Source organism: Harpia harpyja, chromosome 3, assembly GCF_026419915.1.
Source record: "Harpia harpyja isolate bHarHar1 chromosome 3, bHarHar1 primary haplotype, whole genome shotgun sequence".
NCBI classification, from domain to species: Eukaryota; Metazoa; Chordata; class Aves; order Accipitriformes; family Accipitridae; genus Harpia; species Harpia harpyja.
In genome coordinates, this window is record NC_068942.1 from 27,220,387 (window position 1) to 27,242,062 (window position 21,676).

A 21,676-nucleotide genomic window follows, 5' to 3' on the forward strand; every position below is an offset into this window, starting at 1 on the left:
TGTCACGACGCAGCTATCGCCTTCCACAGCGCGGCAGCGTGCTGCCGCAGGACCCGCTTCCCTCCCGCCTTCCTGTGGCTGAGGGGGGGAATGAAGCCGATAAGGGCACGATTCGGCGCTACCCGCTGCCAGGCAGCCCGGGGTCGGGCCCCCGCCAAGGGGGGGTGTGTGTGTGTGGCTGTGTGTGGGGTGGTGGCGGCGGCGGCGAACGCCCGGGCGCGAATAGCAGCGTGCCGCCATTTTAACTGCGGGCATCCCTTAGCGCGGCTGCGAGCGCCATGTCTGCTGAGGGCGGCTGCCCGTCCCCTGCGGCTGGGCCCGCCCCGTGCTACCGCCGGCACCCTCCCGGGTAGAGCGTCTGGGCCGCCGCGGGTTTGCTGTGGGGACGGGGCGCTGCAGGTGGGCTCCGAGGCCGCGCTCTCGTTCTCCGCCGGGGCGGGTGAGGCTGAGCGGGCGCGGGGACGCCGGGAGCGGGCGGGCGGGCGGGCAGCCCGGCGGGGTGCGGGCCGGGCCCGCCCCGCGGTGAGGCGAGGTGAGTTGAGGCGCCGCCGGGATGCCCGGCAGGGCTTGATCCGCGGCTGAGGAGAGCCGGCGCCCAGTTCGTCCTCTGACCCTGGCGGAGGGAAGAGCGTAGCTGCCGATTGAAATTAAAAAAAAAAAAACAACAAAACAAAAAACTGGCAAGGCTTTGCTTACGGGATCCTGGGTGAAAATCGAGACGTTTCTGCCCCACCGGGGGCTGTAACGCCCGAACAGCATGGGCCGGGTCGTCATCTGGTGGGTTCCCGCTGCCATCTTGGCAAGCGGCCCCGAGAGCAAGGGCCGCCGCTGAGGGAGCGGGCAGTCGGTAGTGCGGGACGGCGGGGAGGCTCGTGTCTAAAGGGTTGGCACGTAGGACGAGGAAGGGTGGTTGGATTTTGTTCTTCACAGCCTCCAAAAATAGCTGGCCCTGAGAAACTGTTTTCACGTGGAGACTTTCCTCTGTGAGGTGCCCTAGATTTCTGTGGGAGATGAGGCTGCTTCTCCTTTGCCTTTTTCTGGAAGCAAAAACGTGATTGCTAGCACCAAAGATGCATAGCAACACTCTTTTCTGCTCGGAAGAGGCCGTGAGCAGTAACAACAAACCATTTACTGCCAGGTTTGAACACCTTGTTTTCCTGCGCAAAGTACAAAGTTTTGCAAGAGGTCAGAGGTTTGAAGTCCAAGCACTAGAGCTGGTTGAGCTGTTAACTCAGGTCGGGTCAGTCACTTTATCACTGGTTATATTACTGTACTCGAACAATGGGGCTACCCATCTAACAGGAAGAGCAGTTAGCAGGATCAAGGGTTACTCAGATGCTTGTTTCTGTGTAACTTGTAATGTCACCAGGCCGGGTTCATGCTAAACCATAAGACTATAGAGTAATGTAGGCTGGAAGGGGCCTTCAGAGGCCACCTGGCCCAGCCCCCTGCCCAAAGCAGGGCTGACCTCAGTTGCATTGAGTTGCCTGTGGCCTTCTCCAGTCCAGACTTGAATTAGGAGCTCCTTTGTGTGAGTACTGAAAGATAAAATAGTTGCAGTCAAGCTGAGTGTATCTGTTAACGAACCTGCAGGTCTTTCTCTCTCCATGTAGAAGGGAGCACATGCTAAAGGCTTTTCTTTCCAAAACAGGCTAAATACGAGTAACCTGTGTGTGCGGCTGAAAGCCTTGTGAGGAATTTGGCAGGATGAAGCCTGTCATTGTGGTGCATGGTGGAGCTGGCCGGATCTTTAAAGAACGAGAAGAAGGAAGTCGTGCTGGTGTTGTAAGAGCTGCGCTGCAAGGTTATGGTATCCTGAAACAGGGAGGCAGTGCCTTAGATGCAGTTGAAGAGGCAGTACGATCAATGGAAGATGATCCTCATTTTAATGCAGGTAATTTTTCAAGAATTAAGTGGGTTTAGAATCGTCATGTATTTCAAGTGTTTTGCCCTGATGCTTCTGAAAATGCTGGCTTGCATTTTCTTTGAATTATGTACATTGCAGTGGAGTAAATAGTGGTGTCACAAAATAGTTTATTTTTCTGTATAATAAAATAGCATGGTATGTACCATAGTTTCTCATGAGTACACTTAGGCAGATGAGTTACTCTTTTCTCATTTTTCAGTGTTTTATACCTGCCATTTCATTCTGGTGGTGCCGTATTACTTTCCTGTAAATCCTTTCCCATTACTGTGCTGTGTATTCAGTTTTAAGACATGGACTCCTTAATGGAGGATATGTTTAGTGTAACGTTCATGTTTAAGGCACTTGAATATAGCTTGCAGCAATGTTTAAGCCTTAACGCTTGACCTTTACTATTGCCACAGGAATACTGTTCTTGGGGATTTTAGGTGTTTTTCTCTTAAGTAATGCTTGCAATTAGTAATTTTGTAAATAATAATACAGAAGTAATGCAGTAATGGTATATGAGTCATGAATTTTTACAGTAAGGGTTCATAACTGGATTTCCTAATGATTAATGTTAATGTCAATAGTTGAATATTTTTCTCCTCTTCGTATGACCTCAAATTTATTCTTTTGATGAATTTCAGTGAAAATACTTCTCCACCTCCACCAAGGTATGTCAGGAATGAACATGGAAAGACAGACCTGTCAGTGGTTTAGATAACATAGGTATTGGTTATGCACACACTTAGTTTGCAGAGATTCTCTTGTTCCTTCTCACCTTGTAATTGAGAGCAGGGGAGAGCTTTTACTTCGTATGAAACTTCCAGCGTTTTGTTACTGACTTCGGTTGAATATCTTGATTTTTAAAGGATTCAAGCTGAAATCATGAAGTGGACTTACAGGTGTGGTGTGTACTATTGTATAATTAAAATCAGGGTGGCATTCTCTCATTTAATTTTTACTTAACTGGACTTGAGTCTTAAGCCCTTGTTCAGGTTTGTGCTGATCTAAATGGCAAGTAGTCTGGTAATCACTTACAGATACATCTAATTGTGTTAACACTCATTAGATACAGCTGCTCTCAGTAGCTGGCGAAAATGAGCTGAAAGCTATGTGAAGAGGGCCCTGATTGGAGTGGCTGTTTAAAACTCACTGTGTGGTATTTATCTTTGTAAAAGAAAATCAGTTTTACTGTAATATTTTCTAGGAAAACACAGACATTGCTAAGAGACAACAGTAAATATTGGGAAGAATAGGCATAACCATCAAGTTGTGTCCTTTTTTTGAATGATGGGGTTTACCCCTGCTGTGTAGACGCATCTTGATGTAGGCTTTGGTGGAGGGGCTCAGAAGCTATACTGTTGGCTAAAGCTGCCATTTTAGTGACTTGTGCAGCGTCGTGAAGTCATCAAGTTCTGCCTGTGATGAGGAAGTGGCCTTGGTTATATTTCCTTCATGGGATCTCTTTGACTAGCAGTATTAACTAGCTTGGTGTGAATACTCCAGGTAGAAGAACTGTTACTATAGTGATCCTTGCACACTTTCCTCCTCAGCCTTTGCAGGACAGAGGACAGATCTATCTACTTGTAGATAGAGGGAATTGGAGTACTCCTCTCAGTGCCCCTGCTGCAATTTGGCTGGTGTCAGACACCTTCATTATTTGGGTCCCTTTAGATTTTCTGTCTTCTGTTGTCTCTCTGTTTTTTTTCCTGCCCTTTGCTTCCCAAGTGAGCCAAACTTTTTTTTTTTTTTTTCAGTGCTGCTGACAATGGGTACCATGGCCTCAGAGACAGGTGGTCCCTATCCATCATCCTGGAAGGCAGGTGAAAAGGCAGTCTGTAACCATAGAAGGAAGGATTCATCCTCCCTCAGATAACCTGAAGTTTAGTATCTAGTCTTGCTGTGGTGTACAGACTTTCATGGTGGTCAGTGGAATGAGAAAGGGTGGCTATACAGCTCTCTGAGGCAAGTGGGATGAATTGTTCTTGGAGGGCACCTGTCTCCCTTCACCAACTGTAAAAGGAGGCTTTTGTAGGAAGCGGCCTTTGACTACAGGAACTGTCTGCAACTGTTTTCTGCTCAGGAAATTTTAGGAAATCCTAAAATGTATCCAAGAGAGATGTCCAGTAGACATAGGCTACTACTAATGCAATGATGAAGGGGGCTGGTAGAGCTTCCCCTGGAACAATGGTTCTGGTCACTGATACTTGAGATGGGGTTACCCTAGTTCTAGTGGGAGTTTCGTGATCATGGGCTAGAGAGCCTACCTTGTCAAAGGAAGCTAAAAGAGTATGGCAGGGTTTATCTAAGAAAACAAAGAAGTCTTATTCCTTACACCAGCATAAAGGAGAAGCTGGAGGAATGATGTTAACATGGGTGGCACAAGGCAGTTACCTGTAAGGTCTCTACAGGTCAGTGTAGTCTAGATATTAACATTTTGTGAATGGTGCAGGACTGAACTCTGGAATAGCTTATGCAGTCAGAGAGGAGCAAAAAATAACTCTTTGGGGGTGTGTCTGTGTGGCAGGGGGAGTTTTGGAGACAACAGGAAAAAAAAAACCCTGGTTTAGCTCTGTATAATGTTCAAGTCTTTCTACCTGAGCTACTGTGTAACTCTGCCATGATTTGTTTTGTTGTTTTAACTTTTTAGGTTTAGTCTTCTCCATCCTTATTAGCAAGGCTTGTGCACTTGATGACTTACAACTGATTATTCCCGTGTGATACAGTTATTGGCATTATTATAAAAAAACCCCTACTATTTGCATTATCTCATTTTGTATCTCATTAATTTTCAATTAAGCTAGTAATAGCACCAGTAATTATAGAAGAAAATAACTACCCAACATTTTATTACTTAATTTTTAATTTTTTTTAATTCCTTAATCTAGTGTTTTTTATGTGGTAATGAAGAACTTGTTATTTCAAGCTTTTGTTACGGTAGTGAGTGAACACTTTTATTCTGCCCTGTCAATTTTGGCAGTTTCTTGGAATGCTATGTGACCTTAATCTGTTGATAGGATTGACCACTGTGCTATTTTGTTGGGTTATATTGTATCCTCCTTTGGAAGAACTGTAAAGGTAAAATAGTTTTATGCACACTTGAAGTGATCTGGGGGATGAAGAATTGTGCTCATGATTTTTTGTCATTTTAACTCTCATACCTAGTGTATCATTTTGGATGGGATTGGAAGTGTGTGTTTCATCTTATAAAACTCAGATTTAAAGCAAGCGTTGTACCCTGTGAGACTGCTGTTAATGGTTGGATTTTTGTGGTTATACTCAGTGTTTCTGCTGTTTTGTTTGTATGCAGGAGATACTTTCAATAAGTCAGACAACAAACTGGGAAAGAGAAAGTTTGCTTGATGAGACCTAATGGTTGAATCATGTAATTGTTAGGTCTTAAAGACTTTCTTCTTTTTCCTTTCTCCCTGATTTTTTTCTTTTTTTTTGTCTTTAGGCTGTGGATCTGTTCTAAATGAAAAAGGTGAAGTAGAAATGGATGCCATTATCATGGATGGAAAAACTTTAGACTCTGGAGCAGTATCTGCAGTTAAATGTATAGCAAACCCAATAAAACTTGCTCGACTTGTCATGGAAAAGGTATGCTGAATATGTACTTGAGTATGAAACATTTTTTCCCTTAGAACTTCATCCGGTATATTGATACACCTTGATGATGTTTGTGTAGCACTTTGAAGCAGGAAAAAAGGGAGAAATATATGGTAGTGTTCGGAAACTGTGGTCATGACCCTGAAGAACTTTTATTTTAAGGGATTTTGAGAGGTATTTATTAAAAATAGCGTTCTAAGGAAATGTAAGTTCTGCCATGCAATTGGAAGCTCAAGGAGAAATTGACATACACATTGATCTGTATCTTCACAGCTGGTGTTCAAGATTTTAGGGTTGGTTTTGTTCACTTGTTTTTTGAAGAGCTTTTATGCTGGCACTGACTTTTCTGCTTGATCTTGCAAGATTAAAGTTGGATAATATACTGGTGACTTTGCGATGACATGGAACTGAATTAAATGACCCAGTAACATATTTGGCCATGTAATGTGGTCTTACGTTGTTCTAGACAGCCTCCTCCGTTGTGACCTAATCAGATGCCGTAGTGCAAAGTCATGGTCTTCCAGCAGTAGAAGATAACATTAGCACTATGTGATGGTGACAAGATTTTCCAAGAGAATCAAACTTACCAGGGCAGCAAATGATTATTACTTGACTTCTGACGTAAAGTTGATCCCGCTTTGCTCCACTAAGAAGTTATTCTAGTATCTGCCACAGCACACTTCTCTCATTTTTCAGAAATGGTGCAACTGGTATGGTTCAGGATGGAGTAGGTTATTTGTGTGGTATGTGCATCTGTTTTACCATTACTAGACTTTGACAGGGATCAAAAAGTTTGTACTGTCTTTGGAGTTTACATTTTTCATCCTGCTAGTGCATCTGCCCTGTTGTTGAAAAGGGTTCATATTTGCAGAAACACTTATAAACAAAGAGTATTTATGTTTCTTTAACCTTTCAAAGTGACTTTTGAGGAAGCAAAACCTCTTTTGGTGATCTGTAAAGATGATTGAAATGTAATTTGTCCTCAACAGCCTCCAAAGAAGATAAGAATTATTTTTGCCCTTAATTGGAGGATGGTTCTGCTTTCAAAATCAGTCTAGTACGTCCACTAGAAAACAATGTTAAAACCTGCAATGAATAAGCTTTTTGTTCCTTCATATTGGTTTTATTCTGTCATTTGGCTAGAACAAATGAATAGGTATAGCTAGTAGGCAGCTTCACAAGACGAAATTTTTTAAAATTTGAGAATCTAAGTGGAGGGTTGGGGGGGAGATGTTTTCTAGTGTGTTGGGGAATGTTTTTTGTGGGTTGTTTTTTGTTTTTTTCCTGTAGATAACATCTTTTAATGCACATTGTTCAGTTCATATTCCAGAATCACATTTTTTTTGTTGCCTTCTCCATGACAAAATCCCATTTAAGTTGACAAGAATAAAGTCAGAACACCACTGTTGGTTTTTGAGAACATAACTTTCCAAAGTGCTTTTTAAAAACCAAAAAAACCCAAACCAAAAAACCCTCTCTTTTGTCTTTCTTGTCTGTTATAAGGTCTTTCTCGTCATTGTATGGTGCTTCTGGTGTTCAAAAATGTTGAGGCTAAATTTGAAAGGAAAACATAAAATTGAACTATACAGGACCAAGTATAACGGCGTAGCTCTAAAACCATGAAATTTTGTGGTAAAGTGTATTACTCTTTGCCCAGATGCAAAAAAAATCTGTGTAGATGACAAAGTTCAAATGTAAATTTTGGCCTAAATTGCTTGATATATCTTGAGGTGAGTTTCTGCTGCTTCTCCATCAGGTATTGTAAATGGGAATACCAACTGATGTTACTCTTCTGTTCATCTTGGACAGGAATTCTGGGACACCAAGCCAGGCTATTTCACAGTACACTTCGGAGTGTATTTTGTTTTGTTTTACTGTGCATAATTAAAAATATTTTCAACTCTGTGACCCATGGGTAATAAGACTAGTTTTCCTGGGGTCCTAAGCATGTTAGGATGCTTATTCCCCAGTGGTTTTGAGATGCCTGACTGCCTTAAGGAATTTTGAAACATAGAGCTCCCAAAACCAAACAAACCCAAAAAACCCTCCCCACCTGCTTGTAATTTTTTTCTGTATTTCCGTTACTATTCTGGAACAATATGGGCTCCATCTGGTGGCCAGAGTGGCTCTTCTAGATTGTTATTGCGCACATTTACCCTGTGTGCTGTCACATTCTCACTGGGCTCAAATTTGTCCAAATCCATGGGATTGAAGAAAGGAGGGCAGCAGAATAATTTCCATTCATTATTTACTATGCTATTGAACACAGCAGCCTCTAGAGATGGAAGGCTTTTAGTACCTTAAGTAATTCAACAAATCCTTGAGAAAGCAGTTCAATTCCTGTTATGTGGTGAACAAAAATAGAATGATACATTGAAATGGCACATTGTTTTGTTTTTGAATGGGGCATGTAATCCCCCTCAGCTCCAACACTTCATTAGGTGGGCATCTTGTGAACATTAGAGTACTGATTCATTGGTATGCGTGAACTCTGTATATGTTTTCCCCTACTATATCATCCAGCCCTTTACATTAGACAGAGGCGAATTTAGCTTAGGACATAGACTTCTCAAGGCAAAGGTGCAAATTTTTGCTATGCTCTGCACACTGCCAGGATTGTTAAATAAAGAACAGTGATGGTCTGAATTTCAGGCCAGCTGCAGAAATTTGGGGGATTTTCTCTTTCCTGTTTCCCATGAAATTAACTAAACTTGCTAACATTTGTTGTTTGTTAGCAAGATCTCTAGAATCCTTTATTTATTTTTTTGTCCTCTTGGATTACTTTGTATAAATGTGTCCCAGAAAAATTAGGCACTTAAGAAAGTTAGCAAACTTATTCGTGAAACTGTAGAAGAAGGATGAGACAGAAAAATGTGCTTTTGGGTTGTTTGGCAATGTTCTACCAGCTCTTTTGATTGATAAGATATGTTGAAAAAAAAATCAAATGCGCCTTAAGATACCTTCTTTTCAGTGAGGACTGAAAAAAAAAAAAAACCCCAAACAAACAAAAAAACCCCTATCATAGAAGCTTATTTCTCTATGTGCAAGTATTTCTTGTTTGCGCAGCTCAAGAAGGTGGGTATGTTATCAGAACCTGCATATGGGAGGGAACCCTTTGAAAAAGTTTTAAGAAATAACTTCCATTTTTTACAATAAAACTTTTTTTTTTAAAACTTTATTTAAAGGACGATATAGAGTCTTAATTGCTGAAGAAAGCAAGTGATGAAGGACACAGCCTTCTGAGACATTGAACTTTTATTTTGACTTTATCTGTATTTCCTAAAAAAAAAAAAAAAAACCAAACCAAAAAAAAACAAACAAAAAAACCCCACCAAAACCCCAAACCAATTTGAATTATTGGGTTGTATGCTTCTGGTGGTTTGGTGGCAATGGCAGAGGGGGGCAGTATTGCACAAAGAAGTTGGCTTTCAAGTGGAAGACCGCTCGCTTTGTTAGAAATAGGTAGGTCTTACTGTCTGGTAACATCACTCAGCATGTAAGCCTGTTGTCCACTCTTTCACACATACAGAGGACTTCTCCCTTGTAAGCCTTATTCTTGTTCCCTGAAGCAATAGTCTTATGAATTGAGGGCTTAATTTGTCAATAAAAAGGCATTTAAATTTTCAAAAATGGCTGATGTCAGGGCCACAACATCAGGAATGTTTCTAAAGTGTAGTCACATTTCCCACTTCTGTAACTATCTGGAGGGGTTAGTGCAGAGGCTTTAATAAGCTTAAGTCGAGATCAGTGTCTGTGGTTTGGGAAGGGGTTTGGCTGGAATCCTTTAAAACAATGCAGTACTATGGGTTGGTCACGGTAGTGATTGCTTGTCATTGCTTTAGAAATCAACAGAAGTTGATGGTCTGCAACATCTTAAAAGTCTGAAGCTTTGAGAGTGTAAATGTCCTGAGGAATGCAGCATGTCACAGAAATACTCAACCTCTGGCATCCTCGCTTCAGTCTGAGAGCCGAGTATGTGCCACTTTGGTGCCCTGCAAGGCTCTGCAGGCCTGCAGCCTCCAGCATCACGTGGTTGTACTTTCTGGAACTCACCTGGTACCTGTGTGCTGTGCTGCTGCATGGGCATAAAAGCTTGCTTGAAGTTAGGTGCTGTGCTCTGAAATGACTCCATACGGTATAGTCAGACCACCACTCCTCCAAAACCCTCCTGGGCTCTGATGAGCAATTAACAGCTGTGTAGTGGTCCAAGAAGTTGATGCTTATTTTTGGAAACAGATGTGAAAAAAAAAAAATCAGATTTTAGAGGTCCTACTAAAGTATAAGGATTAATGAAACAAATTTATCTGGGAAGTTTCTCTAAAATGTGAATTAACCAAGCTGTACAGACTTTGAAGCATGGATTTAACTAAGGCGGTTGACTTAAAATCTGGTCTAAGTGCTTTGCTAAATAAAGGAATCAAAATAGAGCTTCTGCAAATGTTAGAAGAGAGCAAACATTTTTCGGTCAAACCTGTTAGAACAGTATTCCATTCTTGAATTTGAAATTCTGGGTCTCTAAGAGTAGCAGCTAGGTGAAGGAAATATTTAAAATAAAATGGTTGAGCTGATGTTAAGAAACACTTCAGTGCATGATATTTACATTTTTTGGTTATTGTACTCTTACAAGGTGTAATACCTTCAAACAGAACAGGAATTTAATTACCATTCTTTCCTTCTGAGTAAAATCCTTCTAGATCTCTTAGTTAACTGGACAAAACAGTTTAGCTAAATAGTGATTTGATGATTGACTGGAAACAGTACAAGGAAGTTGCATGCAAATGAGCAAAAGAGCAAGTTTACCAATTTTTCCTTCTCCCATTATAAGTATTAAATAGATAAATGCAATTCTTTTCTGCTAATGATGAAAGTTTGTGTTTTGGCGAGCTGAAAATTTTTTCAGGTAGTGGAAGAGGATGTAGGCATAGAAATCTAGAAAGTTTAAAAATAAAACAAAATTTGGAATTTTCTTTGTGTGGATACTTCTAAAAATAAAGAGTGCTTGTACAAAACTGCTCAGTACAAGACCAAACAAGAATTGTCAGTGAATCTCCTGTCTGTCTTCTGCAGACGAAGCACATGCTGCTGACTGACCGTGGTGCACACCTCTTTGCTCAGGCCATGGGTATTCCTGAGACTCCAGGGGAGAAACTTATAACCGAGAGATCCCAGGAGAGATGGAAGAAGAACCTTGAGCCAGATTCCAACCCTGAAGAGTTTCAGAAGTAGGGTTTTTGTAAAATATTTTTTCTTTTTAAATTCAGGTAATTTAATTTATGCTATCAGTTAAAAAAAATCCAAACAAACCAAAGCTTGAAGGCCTGTATGCAGACTTGAGAATACTTCAGTTCCAAGTATTACATGGTTTGATACAGTCTTCACAGTATGTCCTCAGTGAAAGTAATGAAAAATCAAGCTTTCAGTGAATTTGCTCAAGTGTAAGTGACTGGAACAAACTTGAACAAACTTGTTGATGCTTAAGATTGTCAGTCACTTTGACATAGCATAGGTTTTGTGGCATTAATGGAGAACAAGGTTAGAACTTGTTATTGCTCTTAAAATCACAGCAGGCATCACTTTGTATAGTTCTTTTCCATGGAGGAACTGTGATTCTACAATATCTTCAGTCCACATTTTAAAACGAGTCCATGAAAAAAAAAAAACCAAAATTAATAGAGCTGATCTTGGTTAAGTAGATGATCAGATTTGTCTTTAAACTGGATTAGGTAGTTAAACAACATCAGATTTTGACTAGTAACTTCTCCTGAGTGCTGATTGTGGCTTTTGGTTATTGTAGGTAGGAATGACAAAATTGACCAAGAAGTTTGGTGTAATGGTTGGTGTGAAGAGGGATACTACTGGATGGTATTGCACAACAGAAAAACGAAAGTCACTTGAAAAATAAGCAAGTCTCATATAAAGTAAAGAGGAAGGTGAGGTGGACAGGAAAGGAAGCAAAATCATCAAATGTCAAAAATGTTTTTTATGCCTGTGAGGTAGGCATAAATACTAAATTGTTTTGAGCTTCCATTTGTATGTTAATGGTTGTGGCATAGGAAAGCACTGTATTATATTACATAAATGCTGTATTACATGTTGTTCATCTGTTCTGTGAAACAGTAGTAATGAGAGAAGCAGAGCTGAAGAATTTGTAGATCAAAAGGAGGAAATTTCTTCTGTGGGCATCTTTAATTAAAGTCCATGAAATGAGGCTATAAACTACAAGCTATATGTTACTGTCAGTAGATTGCTAGAAGGAAAAACAAATTCATGAGGCAAGTGTAAATATGGTCTTGTAAACAAAGCGAAGTTGTTCCTTGACCATAAGGTCTCAGTCGTAGTTCATCTTGTATCCAACAGAAGATTTCTTTTGACCCATGGTCTATCCAAGGACTGTGCGGTATTATAATTAGTTATGAAGGATTAGAGGATGGCGTAGCCCCTCCTGCCACTTGGTCTCCTGAATATGTAAGTTGGAATGGCATGGCATCTGAGCCTCCATTCATTCCTTATAACTGCTTAATTATTTTTTTTCTTGTAACAGTGTTAGGTATCTTCAATTTCAGCATTGTCTTGTTCTGAAATATCTGATAATAGAAGGCTTGTGTATTTTTGAAGGGCTCAAGACTTTTTCCTGTCTTAGCCATGCTGTTCTTTTTCTGACAGCCAGTGCCCAAAACATCAGCACAATTCACAAAGTTGAAAACCGGTCTTTTTTTATGCAAGCCCATTTGTTCCTGTATCACATGTGGAATGTTCTTTTTCCTGTTATGTCCACAGTGATTATGCAGAAACTTGCCTGGGGCGAACAGACAGAAGGTGAAGTAGTGTTAGTCAGAGGCAAGATAATACCAGATCACACTGGGAATTTGAAGGTTGGTGTGTACTTTACTTCCAGTCCTCCGGTCCTAACAATGTTGGAAACCTTGGGGGTTCACAGCTTTCCAAGCCAAGTTTGCTGTTTCCAGAAGAGAGACCTTTCTCTTCTGCTGGTTAGAAGCCAGCATTCATTTATGCTAAAAGCTTATGATTCCATTGCACTTACGACGTGGCATCTTGTACACGTTTTGCTGAGAATAGGATGCGGTTTGTTTTATCTTCAGTCTCTCACTCCAAAGATTCTGACCATACCTTTGTCAAGAAGGCTGGAGATTGCCTGAGAACCCCTCAGAAAGGCAGTTGAGTCTGGCCATAAGGTAGTAGATCTGTGAATCACAGTGCAAGAGTAACTCGAGGAGGTATTAATTAACAAGGGCCCTGACAGCAATCGAAAGAAAACGCTACTATTGATGCAGGGCTAAGAGACAAAATAGCAGATGCCTTATTAGTTGAATGGGGATAGAATAAGTACATGTAACTTCATGAGTAATGGATAATGAAAGATTTAGACAAAAGGGAATGAACAAATCCAACTGATCCATTCTGTGTCACAGTCTGTGCAGTATATAAGAATAATTCTTGATTGAACAAAATCATTATTACTAATAGCATCCTCTGGTATACTACAGGTACTTGTTGAGGTTCTTGCTACTGTCACTAACTAACAATAGAGAGATAGTTATAATATGGTATCTCTACTTAGTTTGCCTGCCTTGGTGATGTTTCTGAGTCAACTAGCTATGCAACAGATTGTTTATATCTTCTCTGCCTTTGTTCTGAAGATGAACAAAGAAAATATGTGACACTGAAGCAATAAAAAAGTTTAAAGGGACAGTAAGAAATATAGTGTAGTTGTCTATTTGCTCCACAGCAGATAAGGTATGTCAGATGCATTCACTTTGTTATTTATTGCCAGTTGAGCTTTTGTACCAAAACAGATAGCTGCTGCGTATGTGATTTGTGCACTTTCATTATTCTCACAATTGCTTAAGGTAAATACATACTTAGGAAAATGTACGTCTGGATGCACCTTTCTTAAATTCTCAGGAGGATCTAACTTTAGTTGGTTGAAAGGTGCCACATGAGTGTGCAAGGGAGTACTGAATTTACTAATATTCTTTTCAGCAAATCATTTGTAACAGATGGATGGGTGGGAAGCCCATCTGCACCATCATACCAGTTTGAGTTGAGGTCCGTCTCCACATAAATGTCAGAGCAGTTTGTAAGGCCTGTGATTCATCAGTCAACTTCGAATTGCTGTGAATGAAGTGTAGGGACTGACAGTATGATATTTTACATCAGCAGCAGGGAACAGGAAGTTGCTTCTCTGAGAAATTGACTGTGGGTTTCATGGTACACAAGGACTTTGTCTGACTTAATTAGCTTAGATTTTGTGGGGCTGTAGAAAGACCCTCACCAGTGGCCAAGCAACTTCCAAAGATATTCCTGTTCCAGTTTCCTGTTGAGCAGTTCCTTGAAGGATTGTTACAAATTCTTTTCCTGTGTGGAGGGATTTAGATTTTTTTGGTATACCTCTCTTAGCTAGATACTGTTTTATGTTCCTGCATGAACTGCCAAGATTGGAATATGGGGACACTCAAAACTGTTGCTTCTCAGTAATGTCTTGCTTCTCAGTGCAGCAACTGTTACAGTAAGTTACAATAGCCTTTTTTTTTTTTTTCTGAGTATGAATACATGTGTATATTTTAAGCAGCCTATTATATATGACTTTTCTGTGCTGAAGAAATAAAGCAGTAGTTGAGACTTCTATTTTCTTCAGTGCATGAAGATTTTTAAGCTGATGTGTGGTTTCAGCAGATTCTACTGGCCAAGTGATTTAAACCTCAAGATTGTGTAGCTACAGAATACAAAGATGAAAATATGTATTAATGATGGGTTGTGAACAATACTAGTTGAAAGGCACATAAATAACTTTTTTTTTTTTTGGTGGCATTCAAACATTTAGGAGAATAAGGAAGAGGAAAGAGGAGGAAGAGGAAGGAAATGATTCAGTGCATGCATAACATTACTGTCCTTTTCTGTATTCACTTGTTTACGTGCATTGTCATTAATAATTCCGGTTAACCTCCTGTTGAGACAGTGGAAACAATTCTTGCATCTTTGAGTTGCTGTTTAGGGGAAAGTTGTGTTTCAGGTGTGTCACAGCCAAAAAACTACTCCAGAACTATGATAGCTAGAAATATTTCTACCCTGCATGCTTTTGTTTCATGAGTTTTTGCCTCCCCAAATCAAAGTTTCCATGCTACAAAGGTAAAGAAGTCATGGGGGGAGATGAAAAAAAATTGAGTGTTTTCTACTCTATTAAATATAAAGCTGTGAGTATTGTTGCATATTGCTTGTTGGTTTTGTAATGAGAAGCATGGTAAAAAATAGCTTTATGATGAGCAGTAATTTTTTTGCAGTAATCTTTTTTAAAGTTACTTGGAAAAGAAATGCAACATGCTTTGGCAGGTATGCTTTAATTCTACCTAATTTTGTGAACTGTTTTTCTTGGCAGAGACCTTGGAACAGTCGGTGCTGTTGCTATAGACAGTGAAGGAAATGTAGCTTGTGCAACATCCACTGGAGGACTCTCTAATAAACTGATTGGCCGTGTTGGTGACACAGCATGCATAGGTATGGGGTGTGGGGTCTTGCCTCTCATTTTTTTGAGGTATCTTATTTAAAGAAAGAAAAAAAGAAAGCAAAAAAGTATTACACAGTCTCCTTTTCATTTCTGAAATGAAACATAAATACTGGTACATCTGAAATGGAGGTCTAACATTCAAATGTATCAAAGCTGAAGCTCCTTAACATAACATGGAGATTGCAAGTACGGATTGGGAGTAGAGGTGTAGTGCTGTCATTATTATCATAATCCAACACTTTTCTGTCTGGAAAATGGGGATGGGAATTCCTTTTTTCTGTCCTTTCCTGAATGCTAACATTTTTTTTTTTCTGTTTCCTTTCTGCTCATTCTGATAAAACTCTCCTTTTGTATGTCTGTGCTTACAGCTAAGTCAAAAAATGTAGCCTGTTCCATACTAAGATGCTGTTTTCTTGGTACTTAAGGAAGTAGGTGTAATTGTAATTACTGTTCATTATAGGAGTGAGCCAATTTTGTAAAATGACTGGCAACTTTGAGTAAATTCCTGTTCTTAGAGAGCCCTGATAAGACTGCTTCAGAGCCTAATAGATGCGGTGTGGAATAAAGGAAATATTTTAAGAGATCTCTTATCCAAGTATAAAGAGGCATCTGAAATCCTTTCCGCAGACTTCCTCCTCTCATGGGACAGACTTGCCATTTGATTGCTTCAGAGTTCTACCATACAGTTGGGATTTGAAAAATAATTATTTTTAGTAAAACATGTTCCAAACTCAAATAGCACTGCTGTTGGCAGTACATGATTATTATAAAACTAATACTAACTTTTTCTCGCACCCTAAGTTGCTATGTTTTGGTACCCTCTGCATGCATTTTGACAATGATTTTCAGCTTCATTTCTGACTGCAAACACCCTTCTCTTGTGTAGATCATGTTCAGGGCTCCTATAGTATGGGATGTAGGTCTGTGAAGGACAAGTGAACCTGGGCACTCTTGAGCATATTGCTTGCAACTTTTGCTCTTAGTAGACATCTGCAGGATTGGATATAGAAATACTAGCTGTCCTTTTAAATATTAGAGCCTTTTGAAAGGGGGCTTTGACAGACTGATTGTGGCAGTGTTTTTCCACGTGTAAATCGGGTTCCATTGAAAGGGTCTGATCTGATCAAGAAAGTACAGAAGGGAAGAAACTTTCATTGCTCTTCTGTGCTGCTTTCCCCTCCCCCAGTACCTTGTTTATAATGCTGTGGTATGTTCCTCCCCAGCTCCTGGGAAATATTTTTCTTAGGAGATGTGCTAGAAACATGGGTGTTGAGCAAGCGGAAGCTTGGTGGTGAGCAGGGTGTGGAATATGCCAGCAAAACAAGGATGGGAGGAAAAAAAAGGGGGGGGGAGCACATTCAACAGAAGAAACACTGCTTGTGGTGAGGATTGCAAGATTCTTCGGGGGTGCTTTGTGATGCTTCACTAGAGCCCAGGCTCTTCAAATCTCTTACCTGCTTTTTCTGTTGCGGATAAGTTCCCCTCAAACTTTAGTTAATTCATCAATGTCCTCACAAGATCTTCCTTCATATCTTCTCAATTGGTAATGTTGTATGACCTGGCACTCTGCATCCCATCACTAGTTTGCTGATGCTCAATATTCCGTCCCTTCCTGTTCTGGAAGATATTTTTGCCTATCCCTGCTGCTTCTGCTTCTTGTACCACAAGCAGATCACTAGTCTTCTAGCTCTCTCAACCTGGCAACTGACTTCATCCAGCTCTTGTTGATCTCTCTCATGTCTTTTACTTTTCAAACTGATGCAGAAATGGGAAAGAAGTTTGTTACTGACACTTTGCTCCCAGATGTGCACAGAACTGCCGGCCCTTTAGGAAGAAATGTTCAGTACCTATTTTAAACAATGCAGAGCTTGCAAATTGTATTACAGAATATTGCTGCCTTTTTTTTTTTTTTTCCCTCTCTGAAAAGGAAGTGGAGGTTATGCTGATAACCACTCCGGTGCCACTTCAACCACAGGACATGGAGAGAGCATTATGAAAGTGGTCTTAGCCCGACTGATCCTCTATCACATGGAGCAAGGTATATTCCAAACTTCCTGTGAGCTGAAGTAATGAGGCTAGGAAACGTTGCCTAATGACAGGTTTCAGTTTATGTACTGTCATCCTAGAACGGTTGTCAGAAGAGTTGTTCCCAGGGGTATGTGGATGGGTCACCTCTCTTTAAAAACGAAATGAAGTACTAAAGTATTAATAAAGCTAAAATAGCCTTAAGTGGACAGAAATATCTATGCTGCTTGATGTTTAATCATGCTTTAGATCAATGTACGTTGGAAGACATTATTGTCTACTTCGTTTAACTGAAGTTCTCTTTGATAATTTTTTCCCAATTTTAAACTAAAATTTTGTGAACAAAGCAACAGAGAACAAGTAAAAGGAAGATTTGTTTAAGGAAGCAGTAGAGGAGGGCTAGAGATAGATAATCAGAGCTGAAATAAGAAAGCATAGGATATCACCTTTCTAATAAACTGTTAAGGTCTTTATTTTAACAACTCTGATTATAGCAACAGAAATGCTTTTAAGATGTTTTAACTATGATTTAAATTTTCATTTTGTTTTGGAAAATATACTAAACTGACTGGGTGGGTATGTGGTAAACAGCTGACACAGTATGTCTTATGTGACTGTAATATAATCTGACTGTGAGATGACCCTTTGGAGCTTTACCTTCATGAGTTAGTCTGTCATCTAACCCCTTGATTATATTACAGCCTGTAAACATAGCCAGACAACATACTTCTATTGCATGCAGTTGAAGAACCATTAATATAGATATCACCATTATTTTTAGAAAGCCATAGCTTTTGGGCAGTACAGTGTAGCTTGCTTTGAGATCAACTGAACTGGAAATAGTTGGAAAACTTTCAATTTACATTTTCACTGGAGAAGCAGTAAGTAGAGAGACAAGTAACAGCTGACAATATTTTTGTTACACTTTATAGAGCTGTTTGCATATAGTGGGTGCATTTCTCTGTAAATCTCTTGGCTAATGTGATAGTTTCAGCATAAAATACAACCTACAGATTGTTTCCCAAAGCTCTAACACATTATGATCTCCCCTTACTCTCTCTATTATGTCCCTAGCTATTCAATTTGTGACTGGCCTTCTGAGCTCTATTTAGTCTAAACTGTGTAAACCAGTTTCTTCTCTGGCTTGAAGTTAACTGCATTGCAAAACCTATGCACTGATAGCAGTTACCTGGCTTGTGATCAATCAGTATGAAAGGCAAATGAGGCTCAAATTAAAAAGTTTTTTAGAAAAAGAAAAAAGAAAATGAACCCACATGTGTGCATGTTTAATTGGTTTGCACTTGTTCATCCTGCCCATGCTTGCTCTACCTTCATTCATCCTGCCCAGAAGTATAACTCAGCTGCCAGGAAAATACATCAGCAATAGACTGCCCCCCCGCAACGTTTCCATGAAGGTGCTGAAAACAAACCCTCAAGTTACTGTAACTTTTTGAGTCCTTGAACGGTCAACTGAAGTTGCATATTTAAGAATAACTACAGAGCTCTTTCATAATTCTGTTCAGCTATTCAGTAATTCACATAGTAAATATCTTCTTTTGGACCAACGTTGTGAAACTTACTTTCATATTTCAGGAGTGAATTGCTTTGCCAGTCTTAACAGCTGTTGCAATCTCTGTCTTATGGTGGCAGCTGTTGTCTTGATGAAAAATCAAACAGTGAAATGCTGACCCTTTGAAGTTGGTGCCACTGACTTGAATAGTCACAGTGTCACTCGTAACGTCAGAGAAAGGAGCTTTATCCTGTCAGTCACCAGTGCTGTGAATAATTCTGACTCTGCTGGTTTTGTTTGGTTTTAACTCAAAATTTGGAGGGAAGGCATGAAGGTCAGGTTTTGTTCTGCAACCTAAGCTGCATAACATTACTGATGGTATATATCTTAGAACAATTAGGCTGAGCCATCTGCATTCCTGAATATACATTCAAACTTGTAGTGAACAAATATTCTGCAGCCATTACAGGCTTGTGTGTATGATGTAGACATTAACTTTGTTTTATTTAGAAAATAGTCCTGTTAATGTGAATTAAGTGTAATGAAAAGATAAAGTTGCTTTGCTGGTCCTTTCTCTGATGTGTAGTACGTTGAGTCCTCATCTTGCCTGATACTTTCAGAAGTTTCAGGAAGAGTAATGCTGATGTCTGCTTTTGATAAATTATGACAGTGTGAAGTACATGCTTTGAGCTCCATTGCAGCCAGTGGACTTGGAACATAGATGATGACTGAAATTTTTGATTGCTTTAACGTGGTTTTTTCCAAATTCTAAATGCTTTAGATGTACCTTGTGACAAACCTTTGATGGAAAGCGTGCAGATTGGCATTTTTCCCTTCAAGTGATGGCATAAGAAATGTTGTGTCTTGAACATAGAGTTGATGAGTTAGTCTATACCAAACACTGAAACTGAATTACAATCTGAAGCTATTTAAATCCTGTCTTTGTAGCAGCACCATACCATAGCAGCTATTAGCAACTGTCCAGGGCCTTCCTATAAACAGTTCCTTTGCTACACTGGAAATTTCTTGCTGATTTATTTGAAGGAGGAATTAGATTTGGCTGGCTCCATGGGGAGGGGTGAAACTTAAAGGGAATTTTAAAACTTACTTCAAGGCAGACACCATGAAGTTATCTTGTTCTTCCTTGTTTCAGGACTGTCACCAGAGATGGCTGCTGACACTGCATTAGACTACATGAAGACACGAGTTGGGGGCTTGGGGGGTGTCATTGTTGTTAACAATTCAGGAGAGTGGGCAGCAAGGTTCTCCACCAAGCAGATGTCCTGGGCTACTGTAAAGGATGACCAGCTGCATTATGGGATTTATGCTGGGGAGAGGCATACAAAATCTGTTGATGAAGCACTTATATTTGAAAGTGAGGGATTCTGAGGATGAAGAAATATCGACTGAGGTAGAACGGAGATCTCCAATTTTTGCTGGAGGACAATGACAGTTGATGTCGTCTTTCTGAAAGATCTGTACTCTTTTGATTGGTTCACTGACATTGCCACATTTACAGTCAAAATGAAATCTGGACGCAGCTCTTCAGTGGTCATGGATATATGTGTAGTGTTTATTAATACCTTTGGGAAGTCGGGAGATCCTCCTTTTCTAGATGAGAAAGAGAATGGTCAGTAGGTTTCCTTGTCACCATGCCTGAATCCTACATTAAGGGGAGCCTAAGTTTCCGTATTAGAGGAACTCCTTTCCATGCCCATTCTCAGAGACTACTGCCAGGATGATTTCAGAGATTAATACCTGTTAATTAAAAACTTAATTTTTAAAATTGCATTGCTCTCCAGTCATCCCATAATAACAAAGTGCTAACTGTCAGTGAAATACCACCAAACAGCAGTGAAGAGTTAAGACTACATCGTTGTCACAGGCTTGATGTAACTGTCAGGGGAAATAATAATGAAGTAAAGAAAATAACTTTTCTCCAGACATGGGAAACATGGTGTTTCTACGGAGTCCTATTTTATTCCATTCATTGGCATCAGACCTACAATTAAAAACCAGACACCACAACAAAGTAGGCTACAATATTTCGAAGTATATGTGGATAGTTAACAGGAAAGATATTATTGACTTAGTATCTGGAGTAGTAATAAGGAAAGTCATGATTTCAATAAATATAAGTAAACCAGCAATCTTTACTACTCAAATACAAAGGTGGTAGGCACCTTTTAAGTCTAAACATGAGATGGGGATTAACTGGAAAAATAATTATCTAAAATCAAGTGATAAAAGCAAGCTGTACTAAAACAAATAAAACTGCCTCTTAACAAGCTTCTTGTCTGAAGTCTGAAACGTTTTCTGGAGAGGTTTTCTTTTTAAAAAAGAATTGATGTTCTGCAATACCTTTAATACAGTTTCTTCATTAAGGTTTTGTAGTTTTAAAAGAAAGACCAAAATTTCTTTTTCCTGTTTTCTGACTTAACTACATAATTTTTTTGTGTTAAAACTGTGTAATAATTTTATGGATTTTAGCTGGTGACTAGGTTTCCTCTGCGGACAGATTTGTAGTTATAATTGCATGCCATCATACTGTGGAATGTTCTCTTTACAAGATAACCCAAATAAACATAGCAAAAATCTTAAATCATAGCGTGAAACTACTCATACCTGTGTCCCAACTACAATGAGCTGTGTTATTGAGTTGGTTCAGACAGAATGGTAGGGTTGCCAAGGCTGTCTAACCTGCTCTCTACTTTGATCTGTGGTTTATTAGATGCTGCAGATGACTGGATGTAGACAGTGATGGTTCAAGAGCAGATGGTTCATTCAAGACACAACCATGGAGTGCTCGTGTACTTTGTCCGCAGGAGATGGTGTAGCAAATGGCTACTGTCTGATCATCAGAAGCTTATGAAACAATAACAGTATTTAAGATGTGCTCATCTGTAGGGAGAAGTAGTTGTCTTCTGAGTAAAAACTAATTCATTTCCCTTTCTCTGCATGAGATACCAATCTTACATGGCCAGACTGTTCTCTGGGGAAAAAAAGCAGTATCGCCTTAGCTTCATTTCCAGAATATCAAGGCAATCCAGATTTTTGTGGTCAAGATTCTACTTTGTTTACCTCACCTGTCCCTAGTCCA

At 39.8% G+C, this 21,676-nt stretch overlaps 1 protein-coding gene across 2 annotated transcripts; it reads left to right on the top strand.

Annotated features, from left to right (window-relative positions):
* The first annotated feature begins 262 nt into the window (after positions 1–262).
* On the top strand, positions 263–20,866 carry ASRGL1 (asparaginase and isoaspartyl peptidase 1). 2 transcript variants are annotated; one of them, XM_052781775.1, is made up of 7 exons: positions 263–399; positions 1,652–1,894; positions 5,367–5,509; positions 10,586–10,740; positions 14,913–15,031; positions 16,969–17,079; positions 19,730–20,866. In XM_052781775.1, exons 2-7 carry the CDS (start codon positions 1,708–1,710, stop codon positions 19,963–19,965), a joined length of 951 nt encoding a protein of 316 aa, XP_052637735.1. In that variant the 5' UTR covers positions 263–399; positions 1,652–1,707; the 3' UTR covers positions 19,966–20,866. The 2 variants fall into 2 exon arrangements, with proteins under 2 accessions (XP_052637735.1, XP_052637736.1); XM_052781776.1 differs by having other exon boundaries at positions 272–439.
* The last annotated feature ends 810 nt before the right edge of the window (positions 20,867–21,676 follow it).

Coding starts and splice junctions, on each gene's coding strand:
- ASRGL1 (XM_052781775.1), top strand. CDS start 1,708: ATGAAGCCTGTCATTGTGGTGCATGGTGGAGCTGGCCGGATCTTTAAA. Junction 15,032..16,968: donor TGGTGACACAGCATGCATAG/GTATGGGGTGTG, acceptor CTCTCTGAAAAG/GAAGTGGAGGTTATGCTGAT. Junction 17,080..19,729: donor CCTCTATCACATGGAGCAAG/GTATATTCCAAA, acceptor TCCTTGTTTCAG/GACTGTCACCAGAGATGGCT.